General features: G+C 34.5%; 1 protein-coding gene across 1 annotated transcript; it reads left to right on the plus strand.

Annotated features, from left to right (window-relative positions):
- The first annotated feature begins 945 nt into the window (after positions 1-945).
- LOC135682734 (chromatin accessibility complex protein 1) lies at positions 946-6,163 on the plus strand. The gene is made up of 4 exons (XM_065197743.2): positions 946-1,124; positions 2,422-2,500; positions 3,289-3,330; positions 5,096-6,163. Exons 1-4 carry the CDS (start codon positions 990-992, stop codon positions 5,158-5,160), a joined length of 321 nt encoding a protein of 106 aa, XP_065053815.2. The 5' UTR covers positions 946-989; the 3' UTR covers positions 5,161-6,163.
- The last annotated feature ends 3,590 nt before the right edge of the window (positions 6,164-9,753 follow it).

A 9,753-nucleotide genomic window follows, 5' to 3' on the forward strand; every position in this document is an offset into this window, starting at 1 on the left:
GTTAAATTACGCTTTACCAACATACTGGAAAATGTTTCCCTTTTAATGTCGGTATGACAGTCAACAATAGGTACAATCCTTGCCAAAATTGTTGGAACACTTGCGCAAAGCTGAAGCTTTTTTTGAAAAATCCCCCCCTACCCCCCATTACAATGTTGTTCAATTGGGCTGTTTTGATCCTGAATGTAAAAAATTTTTCACTGAAAGCTGTATGAAAGTATTGAAAAAATAAATCAACATTGTACGGGGGGAGGGGGTCGAAATTTATGAAGCGGTAGTGATATTTTGGTAAGGTAGTTTTAGACTTGCTTTGTTTATTTGCATGCTGCAATGGGAAGGCGTTCCAGTTATTTTTGGCAAGGATTGTAGCTGTTCGGTCTATACTCATTTGTACTAAACCAGAGCATAAAGCCCTCAATGAAATAGATAGATTATACAATTTTGGAAATAGGCAAATACTGCCGTCTCAACAGTTGAAAATTTGACTTTTGAAAGGTTTTCTGCTGAAGCACAAGCACAGCCATTGGCAATATTGTTGAGCTAGCTTTCGAGAAAGGGTGGAGTGGGGGGGGGGGGGACGAAAGAAGCGCCGACGCAAAAAAGGAATTGTCTAGTTTCCATACTGCTCGACCTGTTAGTCATAAATAAGCATGATTAATAGTCATAAATTAGTTTGATTAATTATTTCAAGTAAAGGGTTAGTTGTTAGAGTAAAGGTTTAACTTATGTTTAGGGTTAGGGTTAGGGTTAGGGTTAGGGTTAGGGTTAGGGTTAGGGTTAGGTTTAGGGTAAGAGTTAGGGTTAGGTTTAGGGTTAGGGTTAGGTTTAGGGTTAGGGTTAGGTTTAGGGTAAACTAATTACGTCATTAGGTCGATAAGTATGGAAACTAGACAGCTCAATGCAAAAACTGCATTGACCTCGTTTCATATTCACAATAAGACCATAGCCTCAGTTTGGATAGCCCGCCAGATACGAAAAGACTGTACAAAATGGCTGACGATTCACCAAACAAATCAAACAAACTTCTTCAGTTGCCATTAACTAGAATTAAAATGATAATGCGAAGTAGTCCAGACCTTGGAAATGTTAACACAGAAGGATATTTTTTGATTGCAAGAGCTGCTGTAAGTATTTTACTAAACGATATTCCAGTAGTAGAGTGTATCCCGGTTCCTTTGTCGTCCCCAGATCTTGTCCTTTTTTGTCAATTGAAAGTATAGAAGTTGCACGCCTGAGCTTTGAACGAAAACAATGTGTGCACGCTTAGAAAACATTCGTCCTTGTCTGAACGAAAATATCTATTTTATTTGGTTTTGCTATATCAGACCCAAATTGCCTTTAAACTTGTGCCATCAGAGGATTCTTCATTGTTAAAAGCGGAGCTGACATGAACAATCAACTTTGACCTTTTCTGTGCAAGGCATGTAGCTGAATTCAAAATCTGGTGAAAATTTTCTCATCAAATTATTTGCAGATATGTTAAAATTCTCATTTGCCCTTTAAAGATTTTGTTGAGCATTATTTTGGCAAAGATAGTTGTTACCATTGTACTTTCTTTGGTCTGTTTACTTGTGCCAAAAATTCAACCAACTGTTACTTTTTTGGCCAAATAAACATTATTTGTGATGGTTTTTGAAAAGTTTACAAAATTGAGAAAGTTAGCCATCAAAGCAGCCAAATCGCAACCCTACCTGAATCAGTTAGAATTTTGATTGCAGATTCAAGATTTGAGAGCCAGTTTTCAAAATTGAGTGAAACAAATCAAAAAGCATATTTAGGTATTGGGACCTGTTTACATGAGATCCTGACTCATGTAAAGAGTTTTTTGTCTTAGTCTCTTCAACTAGGTGAAAAGATAATGGCTACTACTTGGTCAAAAGCTTATCAATTGTTCCTCTCACATTCCTTTTGGTCTGTATATCAGTCCTGGTAATATGGTAATATATCAGTCCTGGTAATATTTTTTCAGGAATTTGTGAAAAAGTTTTCCACAGAATAATTTGAAAAAAGCATATAAGATATTAAAAAGTGATTATCCCCCCTCTCTCCTACAGAAACACTATCAAGGTTGCAATCAGAGAAAAACTAGTTTAAAGAAAATTAGAAAGAAATGAAAGAGACAACAGAGAAAAGAGAATTCAGTCAAAGCGTGGTGCTGCATGTTCTGTAAAAAGCATGCCTAGGGAGTTTTAAGCCTTATAATACAAGGATTTGTAGTTTGAAATAAATTTCTGCTTACCTCTAGTCATCATCCTATGTTTATCCTCCAATGAGGTTACCTTTAGTTCGTTATGCTTCTGTATTTCCATGTTAAATTCAAATTTTTGTAGTATCAAAGGCTTTTATATTTAATGTGAAATTTTGTATTCCTGAAATCAGATTAAGCGACCTTCAAGTAATTTTTGCTTTATGTAACTTAAGGAGCTGTTTGCACAATACATTGCAAAAGAGGGTTTGAAATCTGAAAGCAATGGCATGGAGCTAAATTACAAAGGGCTTGGTATGTGTTTACAACATTGTTACTTCTTCAGAATGTTTATAAAACTGTGATTGGCATAATTTTTTAGCCAAAGAAAGTATTAAGATGTAGTTTTAATCTACTAGATTTTGGAAAGCAGATGCAGTGATGAAATTGATAAATCACTATAGAAGAATCAAAAGTAACCAGCAAAAAAGTGTCAGTTAACATTGTGCTTTTTTCTAAAGTGTTTCATCTCATTTGATATGTCAAACAACACGTAAAATAACAAGATACCTTCATACCTAATATTTTTCAGTCAGTTTGTTTTTCTTGTCTTATTTTGCTTTGCTTTACAATGTAATGCATCAAATAAGCACCGCCTGGGCGCTTATTTAATTTTTGAGACTCCAGGGTGAGCACTTATTCAAGGGAGGCACTTAATCAAGAGGGGCACTTATTTAAAAAAATAGATTTTGAAGTAATTTTGAAGGTTGAAGGGCACTTATTTGAGGGGCATGCTTATTTGTGGCATTACAATAGGTCCATCCCATTGTTTTACATGTCTCTCAAATGTTTGAATAATTTCAGTTAAATTTAACTATTGTAGGCAAGATGAGAAAATAAGATGTCATGTCACAGGTTTTACGTTATTCAGCAATTTCAAATTTCATTTCAATGCCAATAGTTATAATATTAAAATTTCAATAAGTTAAAGTGAAATTTCTATAAAATAATATCATTTAAAGGAAATTCCAATCAAGGCTCATTTGCCAAAACACTAATTTTTCAACTTAGATTTTAGTATAAAAACCTCATTTCTTATTTAGCAAATGCTGTTGAAGGAAATGATACATTGGATTTTCTGGAAGGTTGGGTTCTTATTTTCTAGCATATTATTAACACATTTCAACTTAAGCTTCCATCAGTCTTTGTCGTTTAATGCGTGCACGCATGTGTGGTTTGCCACACGCATGGTGATTTCCTTATGACGAAGACTATTCCATGTTCTATTTTCTGACATTTTTAAAGTTCTGCATGTGAGAAACCAATCAGAGAGAAGTCATTAGCTATCAAATGATCATTATAATGCAAAATTTAGAATTATATTTTGAAAATTTTGAAATTTTTGTGAGATCAAAACAAATCATCTGGATTATGTCAAATGCGGGCCAAGGTGCTGGCATGTCATGGCACAGACAAGACCTCTCAAATAAACTAATTTCTAATGGCACAAAGTATTTGGAATTTCTGACAGAGCTAGCACAGTGTATACAAGTTTTCTTAAATGTTGACAATAGTTAAAGACTGGTGTAAGCAATTCTTTTTCCTTCTTTTATAAATACTCAGTCAATGATTTATTTATATACCAAACTTATTTTTTGACTCTTTCTTAAACATACACTCTTTTTATAAGGACCAGTAAATTTCAGTTCAGGCTGACTAATAAGCACCAGTAACTTTTTTTAAAAATGCGAGACTAGATTGTTCTCAATTTATCTCAAGTTATTAGGGTGTAAGCAGTGCATTTGCTAGCTCTTTTGCTCTTGGGAAGTGTTCAGGCCTCATTTCAAGGGCAGCACCACGGAGTGGACTGGAGTGGACATGGCCCTATTGGGGTGGACATGTCCACCCTACTTTTTTTAGGGACAACTTTCTAATTCTTCCAAAACTAGATTAAAACATAAGGTGGGGGTGTTAGTTTTCCTCCCTGAGATCGAAACTTTTTTTATTTTGATGGTCAGTTATGGCTCTTTCTATATCTTAGCTGACATAGAGTATGGTGTGTTGGATCATCAGTCCCGTAAATAGTGAGAAACTTAAAAGGAAGATGATATATAAAATACAGCTTTATCGTCTAAACAGTTGTTTCTTAGAGTGTGGTCTTTGCAATCCTTCCTTGTTGAAGGTTTTTTGGCAATAAATAACTTTAAAACTTGTACCCAAACCTTGTTTAAGCTGTAAGTATAGTTTATAGTATAGTTGCAGCCCCACCTGTTACAGCTGCATCACCTTTTAGCCTCATTGTCAGACGAAAGGTTGAAAAATCTAGTTAAAATTACCATTGCTAGCTAAAAATATCACTCTGAAATTAACTTTTATGTTATTAACTTTTATGTTTGTAAACCTTTGCCTTTGAAATTTAACTCTTCTATTGAGGTTTTCAAAATATGTCAAACTTGGTTATCAATATCGAGCCATTTCTCGTACGGTGTTGCACCGGCTTTTTTTTACCCAGACTCCTTGATCAGCTCCACCCCTTCAATGTCCACCTCACTTTTTTGGGGCTGACGCCGCCCCTGCCTAATTTGCCAACAAAGTGAGTGAGACAGCCTTAATTTGCTGACAAATTTGAATATTCACCGAAAAGGTACCCACACATCGCTAAAAATCCTCGATTTTGAGAAAAAACGTTGTTCAAAATTGCATTTTGCAGAAGCTCAGCCTCAGCTTGTTCTTAACTTGCTCTTAACTTTCAACCAATTTTAACCAATTCTAATAAAATTGTTCTTATAAAAGATAGTGTATAAGAGTTGGACTTAAGAACTTAAAAGTTGTTTCATCAAAGTATGTATTATAAAAAAGTTTTTCAATTTTAATTTTCTTTTAAAACACCTTTTGTTTTTCTTTTTATAGACATCATACCGCAGAAGATAACAATGAAACAATATTTAGAAAGAAAACCTGATGGAGAGAAATAGGATACCAGTTTAAGATCAAAAAGGAAAACACCTATCTCTTAAATGCTTTGAAAATGCTTTGACAATAACATGTACAAAATCAGCACCTGTTGTTTTGGAAACAAAACACTCCAGAATGACAAAAAGAAAATTAGAGCTTTATGCTTCTGCTGGATATGATTAGTAAGAGAGCCTTCAGTTGTGGAAATTTCCTATTTTATTTGATTGCCTTTAGCAAGTTGAAGAGCAGTAACGCTTGTAGAATGGCAAATTTTTAAGTTTCAGAATTTTGACTTTTTATGGTAAAACTGACTGCATTCTCTTTCTAGATTAACACTGTTTTGCTATTGCATATGAAACATTTTATAATTTCAGCAATTTTTAATTTGCAGATAATCTGCAAAACAAGCCCTGTTGTACCTAAAAGAGTTTGTATCTAGTTTCAAAAAAACGTTTTATTTTGCTATTGCTGTCTTCACTTTGTCGAAATAATGAAAGTTTAAGTCTTTAAGTACTAGTATTTGAAACTAGATTAAAAGATCAATAACTCTGTTTGCAGAAAGCAAACGAAGAAAATGTTCTTTTATAAACAAATTGAAAATGGATTTATGACATTTCCACTGGGTTTGCATTTATCTACGTTCAATTAGAAATGTGCTCATGATAACATATTCCTCTGGCGACGATCCAAACAATGGCAGTAAACTTCTACGGATTAACCAAAATTGATTTCAGACTGTCTAAAAATGCATTATGGGATGCTTGCGTAGCGCAATGGCTCATTGTTAGCAATGAGTCTTAAAAGGATTTTCCTTGGCCACGTGCTTTGAATCTTGACAGCCTCTGGCTACTCATAGCAAGCTCTTAATCAATATTTTTCTTTGTAGTACTTGTTACTAACTTTCTAATCATTTTCTGTCTTTTCTGGCTTTGTCAAGAAATCTGAATTTTTCCTTTCGTTCCAATATTTTTGTAATTTTTTAAATCCTTTATCTGCAGCTTAATATTAAAAGATAACAAGCTAGCTAGTAATTATTTTCTTTATGTCGGTTTTTAAGGCTTGCAACATCTAGATGTGATTTGGTAGCTGTCTATTATGGTGAAAACATGCCAGCAGTCTTACAAACCAACACGACATGCCCATTTTGTTGGAAGTTTGAAAGGAGATCTCGACCAACAGGTTTACTTAAGATATTGCAACTACCTAAAATGATGTTAAAAATGGCCTTATAACGGATTGCCTAAAAATACTTAACCACTCTTCGTCAAAAGCCTCTTAAACAGCTCTTCAAAAACCTCTTAGACAGCACTTCAAAGCCACAGGGGTGAACACACCACATCTAAGTTTATGATGTTTGTAGGGCTTACATACAATTAATTGATGAATTTTCACTATCCGTAGTTGGTTGCCTTACTACAAATCCTTTTAATCTGAAATCCATTCAAATGCAGCTGTGCTGTGTCTTATGAGGTGGAGATAATCTTTTATTCTTATTTGTCATTTTGTCAGTGGAAAAATTGCCGTTTATGTCCGCTGTTTAATTTTGCGATCTCATCTGATTAGTTATAACATCTACTTATTCCTTTAAGCATTGATTTTGTGCAATTAGTTAAATGTTAATCCTTGTAGTCGGTTTTCTATATTATAACTACATTGAGGCAGGCCGTAACTTAAATCCTTGAATTAAATAGTTATACGGCAAGTTGTGTAAAAGAGTATTTTCAATAATAGCATTAATTCATTACTTGATTTAAGCTTCTTTCTGCTGTTTTGAAAATGAACAACTTGCCTAGATTTATAATAAACGGCAAAGATGTGGCCTTTTGCTGTGCTTGCTTTATAAATACGTCAAAGAATTTCATACAGAATAAGCCTTAATCGAACTGACATTCGCCCGTGTTTCTTATCGTTTAGATAATCAGATTTAAAATTTTCCCTGCATATAAGCCTGTTTATAAGACAATAGTGACATTTTCTCGTTAGAAGGCCTGGCATCATTCCTCGAGAAACAGCTGCATGCACTATGGCTACGTGTTTGAATTGTGCGTACGGTTGATTTTCGTTGAAGCGTCGAAATATCTTGTGATTCTAAAGCACCTTGGCAATGAAATACCATTCAAGATAAGTTATATATCTGTAGCTAGAACAAGCACTATTTATGAAATTTCTATGAAATAGAAATATTAACCCATTTCTAATCTAAGTTCTTTAGGCGAAATGAACTCAATCAAGAAGAAAACATGTTAAATTCCCCTAAACGGAATCTTTTTCCTTAAAGCCTAACTGATTGCATTGTATTTCAATTGCCTTCAACAAGCGTCTCACCAAATAATCCCAGATTAAATATCCTAAAAGATGTGTGTTCAGTTGTACATGCTGTTTGTTAGGCTCGAACGTCTTGAATCTCTACGTCATCATGCTGACGTATAACCTAGTTTATGTTGAGACAAGGTCTCGCAACTAAAGAGGCAGCTGCTTGTTTCTTAGTTTGAAGAATTGGCCTTGAAAATCTCGTTCATATTTACTGAAGTATTGTTACCATGGAGAATGCTGAAGAAAAAATTCAAGAATAATCCCAGGTGTTAGTGAAGAAATTAACAGAGTGTTTCCTTCTCAAAAATACCATATTGGTTTTAACAATGACTTGAAGTTGGCTAAAGTGTTGCAATGAAACGGAAATTTTCGAAATGATGAAGCAGTGGCTTAACAAGGGTAATATTTTTTAACGAATTCAAATTAAGCAAGAATAGTGGTGTTCAAAATTCTGATGAAAGTGAAAAGTTTGTTCAGTTAACGTCGAATAGGTCATTAACTCTAGTTGGCCCGAAAATGCGTATCTCACAATATAAACTTATAGCTCAAATTTTTTTGTTTACCCCCAAATATGTCATTTCTCCGAAACACCTGCCTAAGGACCTACAATTGTGTTAATGCTACAATTTTTTGTTTGCCTATTATTGAGTTTTATTGGGATGATGTCACAAAAATCTTGTTTGAAATTCTTGAATTTGACCAATTAACGTAAAAAAGCATCATGAAATACCTCTTAATACACAAATGCTCTTTCTTTATTAATATCATTGTCTCTGTTCATATATCATGAACTGAGTCATAATCCATTAGCAAACATCTAATCTACCATTTGTCATACCTCGCTCACTTAATAACATCCTTAGCTGATTTTTTTAATCTTGAAGGTAAATAATGGTGTGCTTTAAAATTCTTTGGTTAAAATTCAAAACTCTAAAAACATATTTTTACATCTTCACATATTAAAGCACAATTGTCTCTTTTCAGTTGTGCCTCTAATGTGCACTCGAGCCCTGTCCAAAAAACTAGTAAAGATAAAGACAGAAAAAACGAAGCTTCTCGTTTATATTTGAACACTCGTAACAAAGGAAATGATATGCCATTTTAAATTATTAAAAAACTAATGCTTGTTATTGTTTGACAATTTATTTGAACGAACATTTGTCGAGCTTGCTCTACCACACTTGCTTTGCGCGTCTTAATATGTAATTATAGTCGTTTCTCAATGCCAAAATTCCTCGTTGTTTTGTCTTTAGAAGAGATTTCAATCAATAACCAAAAAATTCACACGATGATGACATTCTACTTATAGCAAGTTGCTTTCATAAAGAAAAGATCTTTACGCTGATAAAATCAGGTTTTTAAAAGACCGTCACGTCTAGAAACCATAAATTAACTTTAAACATCAAAATATTAACATGAAACTATGTCAAGTTGAAATCATCAAATGAAGCTCAAAGAATCTTCGGGACGTAGGCACATAATAATGTGATAGAAGGGCCCCTGTATCAAAGTTGTCTGCGCCCAAGAAATTTCATGATGACCGGCATATAAATAGGTTAAGATTTATAAGATTGTTTCTGCAATGTTTTAGTGAGCTTGATAGCAATAACACCTTTTTCGGAATGTGATAATTCCGTTTATCACAAAATTTTGAATTATTGGCTGAATCAAATTGTGATTGAGCTGGACGCGCATGCCTTTTCCCTGTCGAATGAGGGCTCCTTTCTCGGTCAGCTCGGAGTGTTGTTCTGCTAGAACTTTGAGTTGCTTGGAGTTTTGATGTCTCCCAAACACACCAATAGTTTTTGGCATAATCTATTGAATTTTAGAATCTGATAGATCAACCCATTTTCCCATCTGTCCAACTCTCCTATCAGCCTATGCTTTTTGAATGCAGGGTTGGAGGGGAGTGGGGGCTGGTCTTTTGTCAGTTAGCTCGGTAACTTTCGTGTCTGCAAAACATATTCGTAGTTAATGGCAAAATCTTTTTAAATCAAGAATGTGATATACTGCCCCCTTCTCCCATCTTTCCCAATCTCCCATCAGCCTATCCCCATCTCCCGTCAGCTTACCCTCATCTCCCATCATCCTACCCACTCAACTCATCAGCCCACCTCCATATCCCGTCGCCCTATCCCCATTTCCAATCATAATACCCTAATATTTCATCATTATATCCCTTCTTCCATCACTCTGCCCCCTAACTTATCACTCTACCCTCATTTCTCGTCAAGCTACTTTCCATTTTCCTGATCTATAGTATAAAAGAGATACAAATCATTAAAATCCATCACTTTCTT

Source organism: Rhopilema esculentum, chromosome 16 (assembly GCF_057945365.1).
Source record: "Rhopilema esculentum isolate cy_ngs chromosome 16, ASM5794536v1, whole genome shotgun sequence".
Taxonomy (NCBI): Eukaryota; Metazoa; Cnidaria; class Scyphozoa; order Rhizostomeae; family Rhizostomatidae; genus Rhopilema; species Rhopilema esculentum.

Excerpts from the sequence above, each read along its gene's own strand:
- LOC135682734 (XM_065197743.2), top strand. The coding sequence starts at position 990 with ATGGCTGACGATTCACCAAACAAATCAAACAAACTTCTTCAGTTGCCA. Across the intron at positions 1,125-2,421 it reads TTTTGATTGCAAGAGCTGCT|GAGCTGTTTGCACAATACAT; the intron begins GTAAGTATTTTA and ends ATGTAACTTAAG. Across the intron at positions 3,331-5,095 it reads TACATTGGATTTTCTGGAAG|ACATCATACCGCAGAAGATA; the intron begins GTTGGGTTCTTA and ends TTCTTTTTATAG.